Consider the following 26,578-nt stretch of genomic DNA (forward strand, 5'->3'; position numbering starts at 1 on the left):
ATCATGTTGTGGGGATGTTTTTCAGCGGCAGGGACTGGGAGACTAGTCAGGCTCAAGGGAAAGATGAACGGAGCAAAGTACAGAGAAATCCTTGATTAAAACCTGCTCCAGAGCGCTCAGGACCTCAGACTGGGTCGAAGGTTTACTTTCCAACAAGACAACTACCCTAAGCACACAGCCAAGACAATGCAGGAGTGGCTTTGGGACAAGTCTCTGAATGTCCTCGAGTGGCCCAACCAGAGCCCAGACTTGAACCCAATCAAACATCTCTGGAGAGACCTGAAAATAGCTGTGCAGCGATGCTCCCCATCCAACCTGACAGAGCTTGAGAGGATCTTCAGAGAAGAATGGGGGATACTCTCCAAATACAGATATGCCAAGCTTGTAGTATCATACCCAAGAATACTCAAGTCTGTATTCGCTGCCAAGGGTGCTTCAACAAAGTACTAAGTAAAGGCTCTGAATACATTTTATTTGTTATACATTTACAAAAATGTCTAAAAACCTGTTTTTGCTTTAACATTATGGGGTATTGTGTGTAGATTGATGAGGAGGAAATAAAAAAAAGATATATATTTTAGAATAAGGCTGTAATGTAACGAATGTACTGTCAGCCTACAGACATTATTTACAATGGATAGCAAAAACACAATAATCACAAGAATGGCCCTCAGATCAAACTCGACGTTTAGACCGAAGGGAGCAAGGGTCATTAAATGAAAGATCCAGGCGGACTCTCGTTTAGACCGACGGGAGCAAGGATCTTTCATTTAAAGACACTTTCTCCCTTCAGTCTCAATGTAGAGTTTGATCTGAAGCCATGCTTGTGATTATAGTGTTTTTGCTATTCATTGTAAACAATGTCTGTAGGCCTTATGTTATCGATTCATGCTTTTTAATATGTTATATCTCTAAATCAACGAATGAAATCAAGCTACAGCCGGCCATGATTAAAGACACCTGTGTGTGTCATTTCAAACTATACTGAACAAAAATACAAATGCAACATGTAAAGTGTTGGTCCCATGTTTTATGAACTGAAATAAAAGATCTGTGAAATGTTCCATACGCACAAAAGGCTTATTTCTCTCAAATTTTGTGCACATATTTGTTTACATCCCTGTTAGTGAACATTTCTCCTTTGCTAAGATAATCCATCCACCTGACAGGTGTGGCATATCAAAAAGATGATTAAACAGCATAATCATTACACAGGTGCACCTTGTGCTGGGGACAATAAAAGCCCACTCTAAAATGTGCAGTGTTGTCAGACAACATTATTCCACGAATGTCTCATGTCTCAAAGGATTGTGCAATTGTCATGCTGACTGCAGGAATGTCCACCAGAGCTGTTGCCAAAGAAATTAATGTTAATATCTATATCATAGCCATCTCCAACATCATTTTATAGAATTTGGCAGTATGTCCAACCAGCCTCACAACCGCAGACCACGTGTAACCACGCCAGCCCAGGACCTCCACATCTGACTTCTTCACCTGTGGGATTGTCTGAGACCAGCCACCCAGACAGCTGATGAGACAGAGGAATATTTCTGTCTGTAATAAAGCCCTTTTGTGGGGAAAAATAAATTCTGATTGGCTGGACCCCCAGTGGATGGGCCTGGCTCCCCAATGGGTGGGCCTATCCCATGGCCCACCCATGGCGGCGCCCCTGCTCAGTCATTCGAAATCCATAGATTAGGGCCTAATGAATTGATTTCAGTTGACTGATTTCCTTATATGACCTGTTACTCAGTAAAATCGTTGAAATTGTTGTTCTTAAAAATGGTTTGTTCTTCTACCCTGATGAAGACAGCTTGGCTGTCGAACCGTTGGTTCTAAAATGATTGCATGTGAGCTAGAGTGTGCGGCTCTCCATTTTCTTTTTCAAGGATGAACTCTACTACCTGTATTTACGCGTGGCACAGGCACTGTTTCATCCTTCCCTTCACTTAAATTGCTCTTGCCTAACAATTGTGTCTGAAGCCGGGCTTGCAACTTCCGCTATACTCACCTTAAGGTGATAGTTCTCCTGTATATTATGAGTACAGCGACTGCAATGAAAAGGCATAAAGTTACAGTGCTTTGCTTTTTTCGGTTGGAGGTCCTTCAAATCCATGTCCAGATAAGCGGACGTGTGACGGAACGTAACAGCCTTAAATAGCCGCCTGTCATTTTTAATAGCCGGGCGTCAGCACACATTTCAGCAAATAAACGCCTCTCTCAAATAAACGCCGGGTGTAATTTCATTGTTCACGAGGTTACCACGGACACATCTTTGGTATTCCCACGGTCATGTGCAATAAAAGTATTACTATTTGTTATTGCGTCGTCGTTGGTAGCCAGGGCGACACCAGAAAGAAAAGACGACATCAAATTCAAGCTAGCAGTGAACAAATTCAGAGAGCAGAATTTGGTCGAGGCAACAGCCAGGTATTTTGGATCCAAACGAGTGAGAGAATGGCGAAGTCAAAAAGTTGAACTTTGACGTTTGTCTTGAGGTGGATCAGAAGAGGGCGAGACTGCAAGGTGGGGGGAGGAGAAAGGGAAGTTGAATGCACGCACTGGAACATACACAAAACAACATCAAGATACTGAAAACAATTACTGAAAACATGTTATATTTCGGCATCTTTACAGGTCGACTCAAGGGCTTAATGGGCAGGTTTGGCTTTGACCTTATCAAGCTGAAGACAATACACTCATTTAGTACTCACTGCACCACAAAAATCTTTCCAAGGTGTTGATGCATCCTCCTCCCAATCCAGTTCCACCTCAAACAGCACAAGAAAGATGCATCCTCCTCCCAGACCTGTTGTCCCAGACCTGCTGGAACCCTGACCTGTTCACCGGACGTGCTACCTGTCCCAGACCTGCTGTTTTCAACTCTCTAGAGACAGCAGGAGCGGTAGAGATACTCTCAAAGATCGGCTATGAAAAAGCCAACTGACACTTACTCTTGTGTTACTGACTTGTTGCACCCTCGACAACTACTATGATTATTATTATTTGACAATGCTGGTAATTTATGAACATTTGAACATCTAGGCCATGTGCTGTTATAATCTCCACCCGGTACAGCCAGAAGAGGACTGGCCACCCCTCATAGCCTGGTTCCTCTCTAGGTTTCTTCCTAGGTTTTGGCCTTTCTAGGGAGTTTTTCCTAGCCACCGTGCTTCTACACCTGCATTGCTTGCTGTTTGGGGTTTTAGGCTGGGTTTCTGTACAGCACTTTGTGATATCAGCTGATGTAAGAAGGGCTATATAAATAAATTTGATTTGATTTGATTTAGACACCCATCATCTCAGATTGCTCTGAAATCGTTTCTGTAATTTGTAACAGATACGATTAGCAATCCCGAAACATTATTTTGTTGAAATATAATTTGATCTCTGAGAAATGAAGGTAATTGATCTCACCCAAATTGGCTATTTTAATTTATAGGATTCAGATAATATTCAATACATTTTGTACCTAACATCTAATTTGGACCAAACCTCTTCCTACCAATGACTAAGACATGAGCACTCCCCACACCCATGCTAATTCCACCCCAGTCAATCAATCAATCACTTATTTAAGAAGCCCTTTTTACATCAGCAGATTAGCCAAAAACCCAAAACAGAAAGCACTGCAGATGTAGAAGCACAGTGGCTAGAAAAGTCAGGAACCTAGGATTTAATCCCACCCAGGAAGATCAAGTTAGTGGCTCAACCCACTCAAGTCGACCATAGCGGGAAAAACCCTGGCACGACATGACGCATCCCTTCTAGGGACAGCATGGAAGAGTATTAGTAAGCCCCCGTAATCAGGCTCCGAGTGGTGCAGCGGTCTAAGGCACTGCATCTCAGTGCAAGAGGTGTTACTACAGTCCCTGGTTCGATTCCAGGCTGTATCACATCAGGCCGTGATTGGGAGTCCCATAGGGGGGCACACAATTGGCCCAGGGTCGTACGGGTTTGGCTGCGGTAGACCGTCATTGTAAATAAGAATTTGTTCTTAACTGCCTTGCCTAGTTAAATAATGGTAAAAAAAAGAATAGGTCAGAGGCAGAGAATCCCAGTGAAGAGAGGGGAGTCGGCCAGGCAGAGACAGAAAGGGCGGTTCATCACTCCAGTGCCTTGCCGGTCACCTTCACACCCCTGGGCCAGACTACACTCAATCGTAGGACCTACTGAAGAGATGAGTCTTCAGTAAAGACAAAGGTTGAGACTGAGTCTGCGCCTCTCACATGGACAATTGGCCCAGGGTCAAGACCATTCCATAAAAATTGGGCTCAATAGGAGAAAGGCATAACTCCAGCTACTTAGAAATTCTCGGGACAATAAGGAGCCCTGCGTCTTTGTGTACTTGTAGGTATCGTGTAGTGTACTTGCAGGACCAAATCGGAGAGGTAGAAGCAAGTCCATGTAATGCTTTGTAGGTTAGCAGTAAAACCTTGAAATCAGACCTAGCCTTAACAGGAAGCTAGTTAAGGGTAGCCAGTAGAGAGGCTAGCACTGGAGTAATATGATCACATTTTTGGGTTCTAGTCAAGATTCTAGCAACCATATTTAGCACTGACTGAAGTTAATTTAGTGCTTTATCCGGGTAGCCGGAGAATAGAGCATTGCAATAGTCTAATCTAGAAGTGACAAAAGCATTGAAGTTTCTGTTTTTTGCAATGTTAAGAAGATGGATAAAAGCTGCCCTTGAAATAGTCTTGATATGTTCGTCAAAAGAGAGATAACGGTCCAGAGTAACGCTGTGAGGTCCTTCACAGTTTAATTTGAGACGACTGTACAACCATCAAGATTAACTGTCACATCAAACAGCAGATCTCTTAGTTTCTTGGGGCCTAGAACTAGCATCTCTGTTTGGTCCGAGTTTAAAAGTAAAACATTTGCCGCCATCCACTTCCTTATGTCTGAAACACAGGCTTCCATGGTAGGCAATTTTGGGGCTTCACCATGTTTCATCGAAATGTACAGCTGTGTGTAGTCCGCATACTGTAGCAGTAAAAGTTGACATTGTGTTTCCGAATGACATCCCCAAGAGGTAGAATATATAGTGAAAACAATAGTGTTCCTAAACGGAACCTTGATGAACGCCAAAACTCACTATTGATTTGTCAGAGGACAAGCCACCACAGGGACAAACTGATATCTTTCCAACAGATAAGATCTAATCCAGGCAAGAACTTGTCCATGTAGACCAATTAGGGTTTCCAATCTCTCCAAAAGAATGTGGGGATCGATGGTGTCAAAAGCGCCACTAAGGTCTAGGAGCACGAGGACAGATGCAGAGCCTTGGTCTGATGCAATTGAAAAGTAATTTACTACCTTCACAAGTGCCGTCTCAGTACTATGATGGGGTCTAAAACCAGACGGGAGCGTTTCATATACATTATTTGTCTTCAGGACGGCAGTGAGTTACTGCACAACAGCCTTTTCTAACATTTTTGAGAGGAAAGGGAGTTTCTATATAGGCCGATAATTTTTACATTTTCTGAGTCAAGGTTTGGCTTTTTCAGGAGAGGCTTTATTACTGCCACTTTTAGATTCAAAGAAGACCATCCTCACTTGGGGAATACTGCATTCTAGTTAGATTTGCGACAGTATCAAAATTACATTTTGGATTGTTTTTATTCTCCTCATTCAGGTTGGAAAAGTAGGCTGATTGAGCAGCAGTGAGGGCTCCTCGATATTGCACGGTACTGTCTTTCCAATAACTAGTATACAGTATCAGTTCACTATGTTTGAAAAGTACTATGAAGCTGTGGATTGGAGTATTGCTTCTCCATCCCATAAAACTCCATCGCTTACTAGGCATCAATTAGCTAACACAATTGATTTGTTTATTGGGAAGTTTAATTAATGAGTTAGACACTCATCATACAACTTTGTTAGGTAGGTCATTTGGTTTCCATTTCAAACAAATGTTTCTTCTTCCACAGACTTTCTGGTCTTGGAACTGGTCTTGGAACTCCTGTGTTCACCAGAAACGACTTCTGGTAAACTGTTTGCCACTAGTGGCAATAAATATTGTTGCCACAGGTTTGCCACAGATTAAAATAGAAGAATCTCGAGAGAATGTTTTTCCAGGAAAAAAACTCTGGCAAACTGTTTGCTACCAGTGGCAATACATATTATTGTTGCCGCAGATTCACCACTAGTGGCAAACATTTGCAAACCTCTAGCAACATTTTTTGGCACACTATTTAGTTTGCAGCAAATTTGTCACAACTTTAAGGGCAGTTTGCAGCAACAAATTCATTTTTGTAAGGGAAACACACCAAGAAAAGACATTGACAGCTCTTGTCTTTGGTACATTTTTCGTGTCTTTATCCATTATTAAAAGAGATGCGAATACAAAAGTGATTGTAAAATGGTTATTGATGTAGGGGGCTGTTATTTTTTGTACCATAAGTCTTGGACATATGGCAAGGCATTCTGTTACATCATTAGAAGTACAGCTGCACACAATTCCACTGATCAAGGCTGCAATAATGCCTTTCATTCACACAATCTGACAAGCTTTCAAACGAACATTGATTGAATATAGCATATTTAATTAATGAACTGAGCATGTGAAAGCGACCAAGGACTTTGAATGAAGAAAGGAAAAATTGCCCTTTTGTCCATTGACCATTTTCCTTTGAATGTTTCCTTTTTTAAATTGAAATAAAAGGTTTGATGTATAAGTACAGATTTCTAAAGCCAGTCTCACAAAGGCAATGTTTCAACATTTTATTTTATTTCTGTGATTTGCATTTAGCATTTTAGTATCTCCAAGGTTGACCTTTTGGTATTTTAATTACTAGTATTCCTGAACTGAACTTTCTTAACAACTTTTACAGTGGCTTACTGTAGACCATTCTATCAAAGCTGAGGATGATTTCTACGGCGTAGTCATGGGGACACTAGCACTACAGTTTCCGTTTTTTTACGCGTCACAGCCAAGCATGCCGCAGTCACCCGGGTCAAAATCTGTGAGAAAAAAAGACAGACACAAAATAATTTCATTTCTGTGGAATTTGTTTTTGTAATTTAATGAAGTCAAATATTTATCCCCAGGCGGGTGAGGCATCCTGGTCTGTGCTGTGATGTGCGACAAAAAGGACTTGGACCTGACTGAATCGATGAACTGATAGTTGTTTATTGTACCGCCACGTCTAGGTGTAACAAAAAAGAACTAATGAGACAACGCTCTTGGAGCTGGTTGTAGCGTGTGTGGGAGAGCCTCTCCAAGAGCGTGTTAGCATGACCAAACCTTCTACTATAATGACCTCATCAGACGCAAGCTACCTTTTGATGCCACATTGGGAAGAGAGAGCCTCTCCAGGATGTTTGGTCTGAAGCAAAAATTGGCGAGAGGAAAAAAAAAGATTTTGTAATGTACATAAAAAATATTTTTTTGAAATAAAAAAGTAAATTGTGCCTTGAGGGTCCATCTTAAGGAGAGTCTTTCATAAGAAGATCACCCAAGAGCAGAGCATGTGATTATGTCACAGTTCCTCTGTAACCACAAAAGAATAAAGGTCAAATCAAAGACTTTGTAATTAGCATCAGTTTATGAGTGTGTCAATGTTTCTCTCTGGCATTGGGCCATATGAACCAGTGTTAGACAAGAGCAGAACTCATGTCTGCCTTCCTTTTTGGATTTGATTCATTTGACGATAGTGGATTTGTACTCAGGTGGTGTATTAGAAATCTCATCACATTTCCAAGTGAGGCACCAGGTAAATGCACAAACAGGATTCCTCACCCTGGTGGAATGAACATCCCTCTGGATCCACTGTGTCAAACCTGTTGTCAACTAAAAATATTTCCAAGTTAACATCTATGGCAGTAACATTCTCTTTTAACAAATGAATTGACATAAATCAAGATACTTTATACTGTTTAGAGTCTGTAAACAAATGTCAGGTCATCTATTGAGCCAATTCTGAAATGAAGCATCATTATGTGAGCAAAGAAAACATGTATATAAAGGTGCATCAACAGCATCAGAAAAGTACAACGCCTTAGGGCCCTTGTGTCAAAATATCCTGCCGTTTTGCTTAACACTTCATGGCTCTTTCTGCCTTGCAGTAAAGTTAGTCATACAAAAGAAAATCAGACCTGCAGGTTTTTTCTCAAGTGGGGGGGAGTTCAGACTGGAAATGCCACTCTCGGTCGCGTTCATTAGGGCAAGCAACGGAAAATACTTAAAAAACAATGTGCAACAGAAAACAGAAATAGGCATTTCTTATTGGGAGGCCCGGTGGTCCCCACCTTTCAGTCCATTTACTTCCGTTTTGGTGCCTAATGAACACAACCCAGCTCTGTCAAACGCAAGCTCCTCTAGAACTTTCCCCTAACTGTGGAGTCAGCACAGGAGAGTCCATTGTAGATGCAGAGCAATACATTAAGGTATCGATCACATCAAACACATGGAACCCCTGTTTGACTCTGTTCCATTAATTCCATTCCAGCCATTACAATGAGCCTGTCCTTCTATAACTCCTCCAACCAGCCTCCTCTGATACACACACACACACACACACACACACACACACACACACACACACACACACACACACACACACACACACACACACACACACACACACACACACACACACACACACACACACACATTTAACCCTACCCACTCACACACACATGCACTTGCACAACCAATCCTTTCTATTTATCTGGTGTAGGACAAACTGTACATCCTATAAAAACATTGAAAAGAAAGGGAAATATGAATTATGACTTATTTAACGAGATTAAGATGGCAATGGCACAAGTATGACTTCAAGCAGGCTCATCTCCTGGGAGCCACTTAACACAGACACATGCACACACACAGAGCAGTGTGACAAACTTCCCGGCGCCCCTCATATGGTACAGTCAATTTGGGAATTACAATAAGATTTACTGAGTGGGTGGCTGGGAATGGCTGGGACTGTGTACACACCACAGTGTAGTGAGAATGTGTGGCGTTCCCAAACACACACCGACACACACAGGCAAGGACAACTCACGATGAAGAAATAGAAAAATAGGCCACATTTAAATCAGTCCCCAAAATGATATTGCCCAATATTATTGGATGGGGACGACATGGATGGGAGACGGTATTCAATCTGACTTTATTATATATAACACATCGACTGGGACCGCAATGGAGAGGGTCAAAATCTTCAAGTTCCTCACCTTGCACATCACTGAGGACCTGAAATGGTCCCTTCACACTGACAGCGTGGTGAAGAAGGTGCAACAGCGCCTCTTGAACCTCAGGAGGCTGAAGAAATTTGTCACGAACTTATGTAGTTACGAAAGTTCAATCAGTATGTCATGGGTGTCGTAGGGTGTAGACCAAAATGCAGCGGGAAAATGTATACTCATCTTCTTTTTATTTAGTGAAGAAGGAAAAACACAAACAACGTATACAAAAAAACAAACGAACTGGACAGTCTCGTCAGGCACACAGCTAAACAAGAAATAATCTCCCACAATTCCCAAAACAAATACACTCCTAAATATAGGACCTTCAATCAGAGGCAACGATAGACAGCTGCCTCCAATTGAAGGCCCCAATCCCCATTACCAAAAACATAGAAATACAAACGCCTAGACAGAACATAGAAATAAACTAAGATAGAACGATAACCCAAAAACCCCGGAATACATAAATCAAATACCCCTCTACATACACAACCACCCCGAACCATATAAACCAAATACCCCCTCTACATGAACACATACACAAACACACCCTGAACCACATAAAACAAATACCCCCTGCCACGTCCTGACCAAACTATAAGAACAAATAACCCCTTTACTGGTCAGGACGTGACACAGTAAGGCTGGTCTGAATGGATCGTCACTTTTCATTCATCAAGTAAACTCATAGAATTCACATCGCTTCCTACCCCAAACTATTCAATAAAATTACATATTTTATTTTGTCTCTGTTGTCATTCAGTTAAGCCTGTACTCGATTGAACTACAGATGCACCATCGAGAGCATCCTGTCGGAGTGTATTAACACATGGTATGGCTATTGCACCGCCTGCAACCGCAGGGCTCTCCAGAAGATAGTGTGGTCAGCCCAAAGCATCATCAGGAGCACACCGCATGCCCTCCAGGACATCTACAGAACCCGGTGTCACAGGAAGGCCAAGAAGATCATCAAGGACTTCGCCACCGTGCAGTTATTGACATAAACCGGTGCGTCTGGCACCTACTACTATACCCCGTTCCAAGGCACATCAATCTTTTGTCTGGCCCATTCACCGTCTGAATAGCACACATACACAATCAACTGTCTCAAGGCTTACAAATCCTTCTTTAACCTGTCACCTCCCCTTCATTTACACAGTTTGAAGGGATTTTAAAAAGTGACATCAATAAGGGATCATAGCTTTCACCTGGATTCACCTGGTCATTCTATGTCAGTGGTCACCAACCGGAGATTGACTGATCGATCTCCAAGGCATTCATAGTCGGTCACCAAACATTTTTGTAAAAAACCCAGCGATAAAGCCTATTTTGGCGGTAGATTCAGCAGCCCTAGTGCTATGAAGATAAAGTGTTCACATTTTTAACCATTTCATGTCTGAAGGTAGAACTCCGCCTACCTGGTAGGCCCAGAGAGCAAATCAAGTGCACCTATAGGTTTACCGCTGGCCAATCAGATAGCTCAGATCACTGTATCTGCATAGTTTCCTGGAGCTATAGACTATAAAAAGAAGCCTCAAACGCACAGCAAAGTTGATACTGTGAGATTTCAAAACGTTTAAAACCATGACTAGAGAGACTCAATGAATACAGCAAAGAGTTGTTTTTATGAGTAAGTTCATGTTTCAGTTGTTTTTCAGCACCGTCAACACTGTTCAACACTTTTATAAGCCATAAAATACACGTTCTCAATACTTCCACACACGCTACAACCAGCACTTCAGCTGCAATGAATGATTAGAGCAAAGTGTTCCGATAAGCTTGCGTTGTTATTATTAGCAGCTTGTGTCTTTTTTAATATCGAGGAATATTTCAATTTCTCTGGTCATTGGAGTAACAACATGAATTGGTGCATGAGGCAGAAATAATGCGGTGAGACCTGAGTTTCGCCATCAGCTGGAAGACCGCATCCCCTTTTCTCAGCAGAGGGAAGGAGAGCGGAGGGGCGGTGAGTCGGGTGAGAGGCAGCCTCAACGCTGCTCCTCCCCTCAGACTGACCATCAGATGCAGGCCATCTGTCCAGTAAAAAAATAAAAGCAAATTATTATGCTCACTCAGCTGTGCCTTACAAATAATATAAAAAATAATTTATTACCAGTGTGATCATATACCATTTCAAAATATATATATATATAATTTCAAAATGATCTGAGAAGAACAACATTGGCAGGGCCTATAGCCTACAGACGTGTTTTAATTGGTTAATGTTTTTTAAGTGATGTTTAAAAAAAATCTGAGCGGTAGATCCCGGCTTGCATTTTGACTCAGAAAGTGATCTTGACTCAGAGAAGGTTGGTGACCACTGGTCTACGTCATGGAAAGAGCCGGTGTTCTTAATGTTTTGTACACTCAGTGTACATACAGTATATATTTATACTGAACTAAAATATATATACGCAACATGATACAATTTAAACGATTTTACTGAGTTACAGTTCATATAAGGAAGTCAGTCAATTCAAATAAATTCATCAGGCCCTAATCTATGGATTTCACATGACTGGGCAGGGGCACATAGGCCCACCCACTTGGGAGCCAGGCCCAGCCAATCAGAATTCGTTTTTCCCCACAAAAGGGCTTTATTACAGACAGATATACTCCTCAGTTTCATTAGCTGTCCTGGTGGTTTGTCTCAGACGATCCCGCAGGTGATCAAGCCGGATGTGGAGGTCCTGGGATGGTGTGGTTACACGTGGTCTGCGGTTGGCTTATGGTAGAGAAATGAACATTCAATTCTCTGGCAACAGCTCTGGTGGACATTCCTGCAGCCAGCATGCCAATTGCACAATCCTTTGAGACATGAGACATCCGTAGAATTATGTTGCGTGACAAAACTGCACATGTTAGAGTGTCTTTTATTGTTCCCAGCACAAGGTGCACCAGTGTAATGATCATGTTGTTTAATCAGCTTCTTGATATGCTACACGTCAGGTGGATGGATTATCTTGGCAAAGGTGAAATGCTCACTAACAGGGATGTAAACAAATTTGTGCACAACATTTTAGAGAAATATGTTTTTTTGTGCATATGGAAAATTTCTGGGATCTTTTATTTCAGCCCATGAAACATGGGACCAACACTTTACATATTGCGTTTATATTTTTGTTCAGTATATATTCCGGACCCTGGCCAGAAAGTTTATTGCCTGCAATTCTATGAATTTTGCCATGTGGTTTTATACTGTATTTTGTACTGTGTATTTACTGTAATACTGTATTCTCGACATAGCTCATTCTAATATTTCTACTACTGTCCATTACATTTTAGTTAAACTGTTTATACACACCACATATTAATTTATATACTGGACTAATATATTTACTGATATACATTCTTAGTATATCTCATTGTTAGTATATCTTGTAAAAATGTATCTGGTGTAGATACGTATAGATTGCATTTGGATTACTGTTACAGTGCTATTTGCGTTGTTAATTGGATTCGTTCCAACATTTCTTAAATTCTTGTGTTTTTTATTATTATTATTTGTGTTCTTGTTAGACATTTTAGGAGCTAGCATAAGCATTTCGCTGCACCTGCTAAAACATCTGCTAAACTGTGTACGCAACCAATAACCTTTTATTTTACATATTTCTGTAGGATTACTATCGAAAAACAACCCATTTTGAAGGCAGTTCTTCCACGAAAATCCCAATTTAACCATTGGGAATAATAGCTCAATATTATTTTGGAGAAAACACATTTTAAATCAATAAATGTCTAACATTTTCTCTAACCTCAATGTATAAATTCTGCTCTCTTATTTCTCACTAAACCAAAAAGCAAAGATCTTTCATAAGGCCTGTTAATTACTCAAAAATGTATGTACGCTTGGCATGGACTCAAGCATTACTATAGAAAGCAGGTTGCTGCAAATAACTTCCTTCTCTGTGTGTGTGTACTTACTTTACTTGTTTAGATCAGCTTGGTATTAGTCTCTTGTTGAGGATACAGTTAGTGTTATAATCACTAATAAACAAGTAAATACAATAAGTAACATACAGCAAAAAAGTGCTGCCTTTTATCCATTGATAAACACTTCATACATGTCAATGATGAATTTGTAAGGAAATCTGTCTTTATTTTTTCTCTGATTGTCTTTCTCACCAAGTTGTACTGACACTTTGAGAGCCAACACCAGATAATAAATACAATGAAATGTTAAAAAGCACAATTTAATTTCAAACACAATACTCAACACAAAATGTGTGTGACCAGGAAAAATGACGTCTGCTTCCGTAGGTCGAAACAGACTGGCGGTCTGAGTGACCCTTTGACTTGTGTCAAAGGGCAAAGCACCTCAGGCAGCACTGGAGTTAAAACAATGATTTCTGCATAAATAATAAAAATGCTACTAAACTGGAAATGTACTCAAACCTGTCAGATGTGAGATTTTCCTCAAGTCCAAACAGGTGATTTTTTTGTTTGTCAGAATTGTGTCGTTTTTTTTTTCTAACGACAACTTCACATTAGGCAGTACTGAAAAAAAAAACATTCCTATCCAGTGCGTGTGATGCTTAGAACACTGGGAACAATGTCTACGCATGAGGAAACCGGTATAACTCTCCTTTTTGTTGTAATGCAAGTCAAATCAAACTTCAGTCCAAACAACAAAAAAAAAACTTTTTTTTTTTTCTACCAACCTGCAAAATGTCATTTGACATGGTCATAAAGAGTTACAAATCACATACAAATCAACCAGCAAACAGAGTAACCCAAACCCTACAATAGAGCTTGTAAAAGTAGACATATTTGCAAAGTGGAAGATTATGAAAATAGGACTTTTATGGGTACGTTTTAAATTGACTTTAAATATCACTTTCAAAATATACATGCACTGCAGAAATAAACATGTACCTTTTGAAATGCTAGAGGTTATATTGACCCACGTTATTTTGTTTTGCCAACGTACCAATTTTACAAAAAACAAAACATTGGTTTGTATTTTTGAAAACCACCTCGGACGACAACATAATTGTAAACTGATCAATTCACAGAAACAAATCTGATCTTCTGTACCTCGCTATAACACAGTAAAGAAAATGAACATTTTAAACCCCTAAATATATGGTGTCCCTACTATAGAAATTACTGTCTGGACCGCTCCTCTGCGTTTTCCTGTAATTCGGAATGACCGTAGAACTAAGAGTCTAACTTTAAGACTTATTGTGCCTATTAAGATGTACTGAGTCATTAACAACATTTGCTGAGTCTGTATAACACATGTTATACTCACAAACTCTACACACAAACTTGAGCCAGGAAAAAAAAAAAAGTCAAACCTAAAAGCCACTCAAGCTGAAAGTCAATGTACTGTAACGGTGTACCAAAACAAATCATTTGATCCTTTTTGGCCCCTATGCATTATGGGTGAATTAAAGTGGAAGTTCAGGATTTTACAACTTGATGTTAGATGGTTCCTCACCTTGAATATAGTTTATGGGCCAGGAGAAACTGTAATACATGGTTTGGTTTTCTATAAACAGCCAATACAAACTTTCGTTGTAAAATCCTGAACTTCCCCTTTAACATCCTGTAGAAGATGTGGGCTAAGAAAAGGGAGGCGAAGACACTTGGGGCTAAACATCCACAGATTGATACTCTCTACAATGAACCTCTGTACAGGTCTGTGTCATTGCCAGAGGGGGTGCCAGAGGTGACATTGCGACTGACGACGAGTGCTGGGTTGTTGACTGGGGTATGCAAGGGAAAATGTTTTAAAGTCGGTTGTCTTTCATTTGGTACCTAATCAACATGACCCTGTAGCGCCCCACAAGGTGTCCTAGAGCGCTGGGCCTACCCATGGTCGGGGGGGGATTTTTCCTAATATGGACACATCAGCAATAAAAAGTGATTGTATAAGACTTTTTGCAGCATCAAAGGTAAGACTAGAAAATTTCAGAGGGATGTGAATGTAGGTTTGACACATTTCAAGAAAAACTGTACACTATCTCAACAACAAAAAAAGAATAATATTAATAATAATACAAGGGATTTTTATTCCCTGTTTCGTTGTCAGTCTTGAAAAGTCCTACCACTCTCTCATATGAAATCAAAAACACATTCACAAGCTGGCACAGCATACCTGAGCAAGGATATAAAACCCCATCATAAACAGTAATGTAACATATTGTAAGCATTTGTCGAGAAAGGTGTAGGGGTACTGTACTCATAAGAAATAATAATGTCAAACTACAAGACCTTAAGGATTTTATATTACCTTTCACATTTTCAAGTCCTGACAATCCAAGGTTTTACAGGCAGTAACCTATCAGGAAAATGTCAATGAAAAAAAAAAAAAAAAAAAACGTCATCACACTTAAAATAAACATTTAAGACTGACCGCTGTCGAAGACCAATTCCTGATGTTTTAGTCAAATCCATGCACGCTCCTATAAACAAAATACACACGCGGAAATGTGTAGGCTATCTCTTTGTTCTTTAATCTCATTCTCTTCTCATCGCCCCTCTTACTGACTCTTACTTGCTATTGTCTGTGTTGCATTGTAATTGCCGTGTGAGTATGTTCACTGTCTATCTGTTAGATTGTCTGGAGGTTGTCTAGAGGTTGTCTAGAGGTTGTCTTTGCCCAATCCCTCTGTATGGGATCGTTTCCGAGACGTTTGCGCATGCTAAAAAGAAGTACTCTCGTCTAAAAAGGTATTTTTGAGCAACATGCTCTGTGAGATCTGAGCATGTTTAGTTTATGTCATTTCCTGTCGAGAGTCAATCTGAGAATGCTCAGTCTGTGGTGCATCGTATCCCGGACGGAGCTGCTTCGAGCACATGCTCAGCTCCCGTCGTACTGTTGAAAAGTTGTTCTGTTCAGAACTCTGTCTCTGTCATATTGTCCCGCTTAAAAAAAAAGTTTAAAAAGATCAGAAGTTCTTCTGAGCGTGCTCAGTTGGCGCCGACAGGCTCCCGTGTCTCACGGTCACTGCTGTAGTCCGATTTGTCCTCAAAGTCTTCATACATGTCTATCTCGTCCTCTCCGCTGACCGGATGGTCGCCGGTCACCATGGCGACCGGTTTGGGCTTGACCACGCCGAACGTGCTCTGGGTGACGGGGATGGCGGGCTCGGGGCTGGCCGAGGCGCTGGAGCAGTCTGACGTCAGGTGCGGTGAGGGCGTGGCTGTCGCTATGGTGACGGCAGCCGGGTAGAGGCCGCCGGCACTGTTGCTGATGGGGATCTGAGGCTGTGGCCTGCGGTAGGTGGAGAGAGAGAGAGAGAGAGAGAGAGAGAGAGAGAGAGAGAGAGAGAGAGAGAGAGAGAGAGAGAGAAAGAAAGAGGGAGAGAGAGAGATTGAGAGAGAGAGAGAGAGAAAGAAAGAAAGAAAGAAAGAAAGAAAGAAAGAAAGAAAGAGGGAGAGAGAGAGATTGAGAGAGAGAGAGAGAGAAAGAAAGAAAGAGGGAGAGAGAGATAGAGAGAGAGAGAGAAAGAAAGAAAGAGGGAGAGAGAGATTGAGAGAGAGAGAGAGAGAAAGAAAGAAAGAGGGAGAGAGAGAGATTGAGAGAGAGAGGTTGAAAGAGAGAGAAGGAAATAGAGCAAGAGAGAGGTAAAGAGAGAGAGAGAGAAGTGGAGAGCAAGAGAAGGCGAGTGAGAGAGTGTGTAAGAGAGACAGATAGGGTGTTTTACAAAAACAGATTCATTCTATTCTATCCTGGCCTGCTTTTGAACAGCTATTTAGAACAAGTTGAACGGTAGCTAACTCTTGTCTTTCGGGCAAACCTTAACGCAGAGCTTTTGCCAGCACACAGTAGTCCTGTCAATGCTAAATAGCCTCTTGAGAAATGGATGGAATGAAGGTAAACACATATCACTCAAGCAAGCCCTCTGCCCTCAAATGAAGCACATAAACCAAGAAAATTGATGTCAGTTTCCTCATCTAACAGTTCACCCCTTCTAGAAACAATTACCGCAGAGAACCTCTGACAGACTCATTTTCACATTAAACTGCTTAAAAACGACCCTGTTTCATTATAAGGAGCCGGGTCGAAATTGGTTATACCTCAATTTATAGCTCCCCTCCAGTTATTTGATTCAGTCCTGAGTGAAACTCCAGCCGCTATGGCGAATCAGGCTTTTCTTCCGCTTGACCACACACACTAAATTACAGAGTTAAACCTGTGACGTCTGCCCTGTACCGCCTCTCTCTCTGTCTCTCTCTCTCTCTCTGTCTCTCTCTCTCTCTGTCTCTCTCTCTCTCTGTCTCTCTCTCTCTCTCTCTCTGTCTCTCTCTTCTCTCTCTCTGTCTCTCTCTCTCTCTCTCTCTCTGTCTCTCTCTCTCTCTCTCTCTCTCTCTCAAACATCTGCTAGTATGATTTCTGTGTCATATTTCTACCGCCCGCAAAGCGCCTGCCATTGTCCTAATTTAATAAATGACAACTATTAAAAATCGCTCCAATACAAAGCAGTGCCCCTGGTAAATCCATTAAAACGTGGCCTGCCGTGATGACTTTAATCACATCTATGCCTGTTTTCTATTAAGACCCAGCCACTGGCTTCGGCTGAATCCCAAAAGGCACCGTATTCCCTATAATAGTGCACTACTTTTAACCAAGGCCCATGGGGCTTTGGTCAAAAGTAGTGCACTATTTAGGGAATAGGGAGCCATTTGGGATGCAACCTTGTTTTCAGCATTGCCTGCAGTTTGACATGAGAGGATGAGAAAAGCGCTATGATAAAGAGACCTTGTTACCTTTAAACTAGTAGTTTGGATTACAAATTCAGCCTATAGCGCAGCACTATGACTTGAAGGGAAATACTGGGTGCACGGGGAATTAGCCTTACAAAGACCAACTTCCCCTTAACAAAATGATTAGGAGCAGTCGACTCAAGTATTCCAATCCAAAAAATGGGAGCCGTCCATGAAAAAAATATTGAAGAGATAGTTGATCCCGGGATCAGTTTCCTTTCTCTATTAGCTTAGTATTAAAGTGACCTACTTCAAAATGTTTTTAATTAAGTATGTTAAAAATCTGATTTTCTGTGTTTGAATGGTGTGGGCGCAACCCCAACAACAGAATGAAATGAAAATATACATGACAAGTAATGGCTGGTTGTCCAGCTCAGTCAATGAGGCAACGTGACGTCACGCTATATGAGGAAATAGCAAGCATTTTTTGTTTAAGGTGATGTTTTTGAAGTGTTTTTTCCACTAATTCAAGTATAGGATGAGTCAACCACATTATTTGGGTATGGGATAACAGAATATGAACCTTCAAAAGGGAGATTTTCACTGGACAGTTACTATAAAGGGTGACTACTCCAAAATCAAAGTTTGTCTGACGTTTTCTGACCTCAAAAGTAGCCTAAAGTCAAGATGAATCCACGTACCACATCACCGGTTGTGTATGTCCAGCTTCAAATGAATGAAAAAGGTCTCTTTGTTCTGGAAATATGGAAATGACATGGTGCTCTTCCATTTATTTTGGATTGTGGCGTCGAGCCTAATCTACAAAACAAATGGCCTGGGACATGGACTTACCTCAACAGAAGACCACTTTGATTTTGGAGTGTAATGTCCCTTTAAGTATACTAACAGTTAGCCTAGTTAGCCTAAAGACTGCACAACAGTAGATCAGTAGAGTGTCTCTCTCTTCTTACCCCACACAGAAGAACTGCCTCATTTCCTGCCGCCGCGAGCGCATCATCTGCTTGTACTCGCCAATGCGTAGCTTCTTGCCGTCGATGATGCAGGTCCTCTTGGGCCGGGGCTTGTACTTGTAGTTGGGGTACTTCTCCAGGTGGATCTTACTGAGATGGGCCTGTTCCTCGTAGTATGGCTGCTTCTCCTGGTTGGTCATGGACTTCCAGCGAGAGCCTATACACGGATAGCGGGACACACACACAGCAAGGGTCAGGGTTGGGACCCAAACTACAGTGTAAGGACACACACACACACGTGCGCACGTGCACACACACACACACACACACACACAGGTGCGCGCACACACACACGTCCGCGCAAACACACACACGTGCGCACACACACACACACTGAAGGGCACTATTAGGGTATTGGTGTTCGTAGAGAGTATTGGAGTTGGTGTTCGTATAGAGAGTATTGGAGTTGGTGTTCGTATAGAGGGTATTGGAGTTGGTGTTCGTAGAGAGTATTGGAGTTGGTGTTCGTCGAGAGTATTGGAGTTGGTGTTCGTCGAGAGTATTGGAGTTGGTGTTCGTCGAGAGTATTGGAGTTGGTGTTCGTAGAGAGCATTGGAGTTGGTGTTCGTAGAAAGCATTGGAGTTGGTGTTCGTAGAGAGCATTGGAGTTGGTGTTCGTCGAGAGCATTGGAATTGGTGTTCGTAGAGAGCATTGGAGTTGGTGTTCAAAGAGTGTATAGGAGTCAAAGTTTTGTCAAGTGTAGTCCTGTAACTAGAAATCTTTTCACAGTTTAGTGGATTACAACGTTCTGTAAATTGCTTGTTTATGTTCTTATAATTACAAAATTTGTTCTCCACATTTAGTTCCCTGACTGATCAAAACTAATTTTCTCCAGCTCTCTCTCGTCCCTCTGCAGCAGACATATTGTGAGCAATATGTTTGGAACATCAAATCGCAATAAAATCACAGTTTCGAATCGCAATACATTTAGAATCATGAGAATCGCAATACAGGTCGTGATAATATAGAATCATGATAATATTGAATTGTGAGGTCCCTGGTAATTCCCACCCCTATCTTATAATGTGGTTCAATTAGCCATTGGACCGTACGTGTCAGCACTTCCACTGTACAAAATGTATGCCATCTTACTTCTATCATAGCAGGAAATCTCTTCAAGTAGGAACTTGTAATAAGAGAGAGACTACTGGTGCATCTACATTGTTGAAGGGTGCTTGAAAACAGGAATCCGTCACACTTTAGGATTCCTGATACAGTGGGTTCTCATCATGTCTCTCCTATAAGCACCCAGCGACGGAACAAGTGGACAGGGCCGTTACCGCAGGAATGGAGCACATCTGCGTGGCTTTCTGACAACCCATTACACACACACACCACAGCTCGGACACACACAGAGAGGAATCCAGGACTTGTGTCCCAACTGACACCCTATCCCCTATTTAGTGCACTGCTTTGTCCTGGGCTCTGGTCAAAAGTAGTGACCTATTTAGGGAAAAGGGTGCCAATTGGGGCGCAAGCCAGGACTCTGTTTACTGACGTTTATCGAGACTCCCTTCTTTTTCAACTAAGGAAACAGTGAGGACACTTTTTTTTTACAGACTAAAGCGGCCGCATCGTGTCCCTCGTCTCCAGCTGTGTTATTGTGTTTGGGCAGCACACACTCCATCGTCTCCTGATTGCCTCTCAGGTCTGGCATTTCCCTGGTGTCATCACAAACAAACCGCTAACTAGGTAAATATCCGGAATGTTCAGTCTCTGCCGGATAGGTGGAAGTGATAGATGACCTCTGACCCTTTAAATATGACTCCAACTTTGAGTGATGAGGTTTGAGCTATCCAATGCTTTGGAACCCTCAAACTCAACTCTGGACCTCGAAGCCAGTTCCACTGTGTTTTTTCATCGTTGCCCTCCTAATCAGGGACACATTTAGACCTGGGACACCAGGTGGGTACAATTAATTATCAGGTAGAACAGAAAACCAGCAGTCTCCGGATCTCATAGGGTAAGAGTTGAATAATCCTGCTTTAGAATGATAACTTCAGTGATGTTGAACAATGGTCTATGTATACGATGGATGAGCAAAGTGCAAAGATTGTATTTCTTTAATACAGCGTTTAGTTTGCCTCAATTCATTTAATGAGTAAAATCATTTGACACCGTTTTCCTGTAGTCCACGATCAGCTCCTTAGTCTTGCTCACATTGAGGGAGAGGTTGTTGTCCTGGCACCACACTGCCAGTTCTCTGACCTCCTCCCTATAGGCCGTCTCATCGTTGTCGGTGATCAGGCCTAACACTGTTGTGTCGTCAGCAAACTTAATGTGGTGTTGGAGTCGTGTTTGGCCATGCAGTCATGGGTGAACAGGGAATTCAGGAGGGGACTAAGCACGCACCTCTGACGGGCCCCAGTGTTGGGATCAGCATGGCAGACGTGTTGTTGCCTACTTTTACCACCTGGGGACGGCCCGTCAGGAAGTCCAGGATCCAGTTGCAGAGGGAGGTGTTTAGTCCCAGAGTCCTTAGCTTAGTGATGAGCTTCGTGGGCACTATGGTGTTGAACGCTGAGCTGTAGTCAATGAACAGCATTCTCACATAGGTGTTCCTTTTGTCCAGGTGAAAAAGGGCAGCGTGGAGTGCGATTGAGATTGTGTCATCTGTGGATCTGTTGGGGCAGTATCGAGGGTGTCCGGGAGGATGCTGTTGATGTGAGCCATAACCAGCCTTTCAAAGGACTATGGTGGTCTGCTTGAAACATGTAGGTATTACAGACTCGGTCAGGGAGAGGTTGAAAATGTCAGTGAAGACACTTGACAGTTGGTCCACACATGCTTTGAGTACACGTCCTGGTAATCCGTCTGGCCCAGCTGCCTTGAGAATGTTGACCTGTTTAAAGGTTTTGTTCACGTCGGCTACCGATAGCATTATCACACAGTCATCCAGAACAGCTGGTGCTCTCGTGCATGCGCTTCAGTGTTGCTTGCCTCGAAGCGAGCATAAAAGGCATTTAGCTCATCTGGTAGGCTCGCGTCACTGGGCAACTCGCGTCTGGGTTTCCCTTTGTAGTCAGTAATAGTTTTCCATCCCTGCCACATCCGACAAGCATCAGAGACGGTGTAGTAGGATTCAATCTTAATCCTGTATTGACGCTTGGCTTGTTTGATGGCTCGTCTGAGGGCAATTGCGGTCTGTGGTAGATCAATCCGCTTAATTTTTGCAACTGAAAGATCATGTATGACCATAAAAAGGCCACAGAATACGGAGGGCATATTTAAAACCTATATATATTTTTGACACTTCATTCAGACAGTAAGGTAATCAAACAGGCATGTGGGAGAAACAGTGAGAAGGACGGACGCCGGGATTGGACCCTGGTCTCCGGTGGGGAGTTTTATATGCGACATGCCAGGGAGTATTACCACTCGACCACAGCTCTGCCATCTTACCCAGGATCTTGCTGATGTTGGAATTGTGCATGTCGGGGAAGGTCTGCAGGATCTTCCTCCTCTCGTCCTTGGCCCACACCATGAAGGCATTCATGGGCCTCTTGATGTGGGGCTCAGTACTGTTCCTGCCCCTGGTCTCCCTGAAGACCCGGGCCTCCGTAGTGCTGGCGACACCTGTGGGAAGGGAGGGACATTTCATGACTTACTCAATCACTCACTCGTTCGTGTAAGAACCTATTAAGCCACAAAGTATATTCATTGCACAGTATGTCTAAGAGCCTCCAGATACTGAGGGAGGGGACAATTGAAAGTGTACGTGTGTGTGTGTGCGTGCACTTGTGTTTTACAGTAATGAGGGGGTCTGTGTCTACTCTACACAGAAGAGGCCGCAGAAATAGGGATGGACCCCCTGGCTGTGGTCGCCATCAACAACGCTCTGATTATCAGCCAGATAACATCTCTGTTTACGGTCCCGTGTTTACGGCTCTGATTTCAAACCACAGCATGATGAATGCTTCCCAATCCACCGTAACCTGTAAACACTGGGGGTTTATAGAAAACAGGTGGGCATCTGGGCCAGAAAATATAAAAAACCCAATTCCGTTTTTTAACTGCCTTGCTTCTGTTTGCATACTTCGGCAGGATGGAATTGTCTGAGACACAAACAGTGTTAGTGGGTTGGAAAGAGGGGGACAATCTAGAATACCGCTTCTTGTTCCTCATCGACGTACAGTAAGAAGCCCACTGAACAATTGTGTCGTATTAAAGGTCCTTAATTTGAAAAACTAAACGGAAGCCCCGACATTTGGTTTGCTATAAAGTTCAGGGGTTGTAATGGGGGTATTGAACTCAGCTCATGAGGCATAAAATTATTGAAAAAAACTGTAAATATCACAGAGTGGACCTATTGGTGCAAGGCAGGGGTTTGTGCCTGGACATTCAAGTGTCCACTACTGAGGCAATCCGAGAAGAACACAATAAATATTTGGGTCTGGTGAATACCTGTGTGCAGAGCAGACTATCTCTCTGTCTGTGTCTCTACAGTAGGGAACACAGTTGAAAGAGGCCCCAAAAGTGGTGCTATCTAACCAAGGGCCCCAAGCGAAAGGTCACTGGCATCCATTTAGCCTGAGCAGGATGTGCCCACTTTTGCCTCAAACGTTTCCTGTCTGTTAAATATCCGTCTGACCCTCTCTCTTCTCTTCTCCTCTGTTCTCCTACTACTATGCGCCAAGCCATACAACGGCAATGTATTTTTATACACATTAATATAAACACGGATGGCAAGCATACACACAGTCATAAACATGGACTAGAACATACTGTACTGTACAGAATGCACTTCCATAAAAGTATGGAGAACTGAAAGAGATGTGTATGTAGAACTTTCAGAAGACAGACAAAAAGGGAGAAAAATATATTTTTGACATTTTTGAAACAAAGAAAGGACATATTATTGAGACATTTTGAAAGAAAGAAAGAAAACATTATTGAGACATTTTGAAAGAAAGAAAAAGGAAAAGAAAAGAAAGACGAAACTCACCATCAACATCCTCATGTCTGGTGAGGTCAATGACCCTGTGGCCCATCTTTCCATCCTCTCCCAGGTTGCCCAGGTGCTGACTCAAACTCTCAAAGTGCATCCGCTCCTAAAACACACAGAGTTCAAAGGTCAATAAGGGTTGATTCACACTACGGAGCCGAGCCAAGCGAGCCGAGCTGTACGAAGCTGACCTGGTTTACGCATGCATCATAGTTGTTGGAATCATGCTGGAAAGAACAATGTGAAAATAAATATCCAAGCCAGCACAGTACAGTTTGGGTCTGCCTAATAGCGTGAAAATGCTATTAAGAGTCCAATTAAACGGACTGTAAAGCTCTGATATACGAGCTCAGAGAGAATAACACAATCATCACATCACAGAACACACATTTTCAAAGAAATTCAGCAATTTAGCAAACATACACAGCAAACAAGTTTCAGTCTTCGATGCCTAGCTGTTTGCATTGTAATTTGGCCGTCTTCGGATCAAAGCTCTTGTTCTTCTTTGTGATCTTAGAGCCGGTCTATATGAGTAGGTTTGTGCTAATGATGGTGTAACAAACTCGAGTCATACTTTCTCACACACTGCTTTTGGCGAGAGATAAGAGTTTAAAGACAGCCATTCCAGCTTAGGGGAGGTAGGAAGGAGGTTTTTGAGAAAAGACCGGATCGAAAAGAAGAAGAGAGGAGAACAGGAGAATAAATGAAGTCAAATAATACAAGAAAAATGAAGAGAGCGTGCGCACGCGAGAGCGAGAAAGACAGAGAATGCCCCCCCCTAAATGATTTACAGCCACAGAACAAGATCATTTACCAGATCTATCCAGCGCAGCGCTACCATGTAAGCTGCCACTGACTTGATGCTCCCCGCCCATCCTGCCTAGTGAGTCTCTGATTATCCTGCACTGTCCACCCTTCCACACCGCTCCGTCAAATGAGTCTGCCACGCTCCCAAACTGTGGTGGAAAACAAAGGCCTCCACAGTCACCACGCATCCACTCCTTCTTCCACCTCTTCTCCTCCTCCTCCTCTTCCCCGTTTTCTAGTGACAGACGCATTTCGTTTGACGGAGGGAATGGCTGCTGGGTACAGTCATGCCGCGGTAGCGGCTAGAAGCGCTGGTGGAACTTGGGGTCTTTTTTAAATGTTATATATATAACACACACACACACACACACACACACAGTGGGGTCTGAAATTATTGGCACCCTTGATAAAGATGAGGAAAAATGACTGTATAAAATAAATAATTCAAATACTGAGCTATATTGCATGATCAAAAACATTATATTATTTTGTACTAATACAATTGCTCATAGAAAGAGATTTTGACACCCCTGTTTTCATAATGGCACTGAGCATTTTTCTCAAATGTTTTATAGACCATTCCTCCATACAGAATATTTCCAGATCCTTGACATCCTTCGTCTGGGCGTATGGACTGCCTTCTTCAATTCAAACCACAGGTTTTCAATGGGATTTAAATTCCGGAGATTTTGTGGTCAATTAACGATTTCTTTGTGGATTTCTTTGTGGATTTTAATGTGTGCTTTGGGTTAATGATCCACTTGCGGCCAAGTATCAGGCAGAGGCAACCAGGTTTTTTGGGCTAAAATGTCCTGGTACTTGGTCAAGTTCATGATGCCGTTGACTTTAACAAGGGCCCCAGGACCAAAACAGCCCAATAACATCAAAGATCCACCCCCATATTTTACAGTAGGAATGGGGTACTTAGCTATCTGTTTATGCGCTGTCATTTAAATGCCAAACCCACCACTGGTGTGCATGGCCAAAAAGCTCTGTCTTCCTTGAGTTTGTTAAACGGCATTGGCACTTGGATTGAAACTAGTGCTATGGTCAGATGACATGGAAATCCACATCAACAGGGCTGTAGTGGAGCGGGTTGAGAGCTTCCAAGTTCCTTGCTGTCCACATCACTAAGGACCTATCACGGTCCAAACACACCAACACAGTCGTGAAGAGGGCCCGACAATGTCTGTTCCCCCTCAGGAGGCTGAAAAGATTTGGCATGGGACCTCAGAACCTTAAAAAGTTCCAAAGCTGCACCAATGAGAGCATCTTGACTGGTTGCATCACTGCTTGGTATGGCAACTGCTCGGGCATCCGACTGCAAGGCACTACAGAGGGTAGTGCGTTACGGCCCAGTACATCACTGGAGCCGAGCTTCCTGCCATCCAGGACCTCTATATCAGGCGGTGTCAGAGGAAAGCCCTACAAATTGTCAAAGACTCCAGCCACCCAGGTCATAGACTGTTCTCTCTGCTACCCCACGGCAAGCGGTACCGGAGTCTAGGATCCCCTTATTTTATTATTATTTATTTTGTATTTTTTGCCCCGACTCTCTTTCACAGGCACGATGTACACTCACTGGACTCTAACCACACACTCACACATACTAAACCGACACCGCAACACACATGGAAGCACACACAAAGCACACGCACACATGCATATTGACGCCACACACACACACACACACACACACACACACACACACACACACACACACACACACACACACACACACACACACACTGCTGCTGCTACTCTCTTTATTATCGATGCTAGTCACTTTACCTCTACCTACATGTACATAGTAACTCAATTACCTCGACTAACCTGTACCCCTGCACATTGACTCGGTACCGGTACCCCTTGTATATAGCCAAGTCATTGTTATTTTATTGTGTTACTATTTTTCCTTTAGTTTAGCAAATTTTTCTGACT

At 42.5% G+C, this 26,578-nt stretch overlaps 1 protein-coding gene across 2 annotated transcripts in view; it reads right to left on the minus strand.

The window, feature by feature from the left end:
• Window positions 1-13,272: 13,272 nt before the first annotated feature.
• Window positions 13,273-26,578, minus strand: part of LOC115197061 (transcription factor SOX-6-like) — a 141,341-nt gene continuing 128,035 nt past the window's right edge. For both annotated transcript variants that reach the window (XM_029758231.1, XM_029758230.1), the window contains exons 13-16: window positions 23,831-23,936; window positions 22,288-22,461; window positions 18,825-19,041; window positions 13,273-16,420 (exon numbers count right to left, since the gene is read on the minus strand). In XM_029758231.1, the coding sequence (XP_029614091.1) occupies window positions 16,117-16,420; window positions 18,825-19,041; window positions 22,288-22,461; window positions 23,831-23,936 (801 nt within the window). In that variant the 3' untranslated portion in view covers window positions 13,273-16,116. The remainder of the gene's footprint in view (window positions 16,421-18,824; window positions 19,042-22,287; window positions 22,462-23,830; window positions 23,937-26,578) is intronic.

Source organism: Salmo trutta, chromosome 7, assembly GCF_901001165.1.
Source record: "Salmo trutta chromosome 7, fSalTru1.1, whole genome shotgun sequence".
Taxonomy (NCBI): Eukaryota; Metazoa; Chordata; class Actinopteri; order Salmoniformes; family Salmonidae; genus Salmo; species Salmo trutta.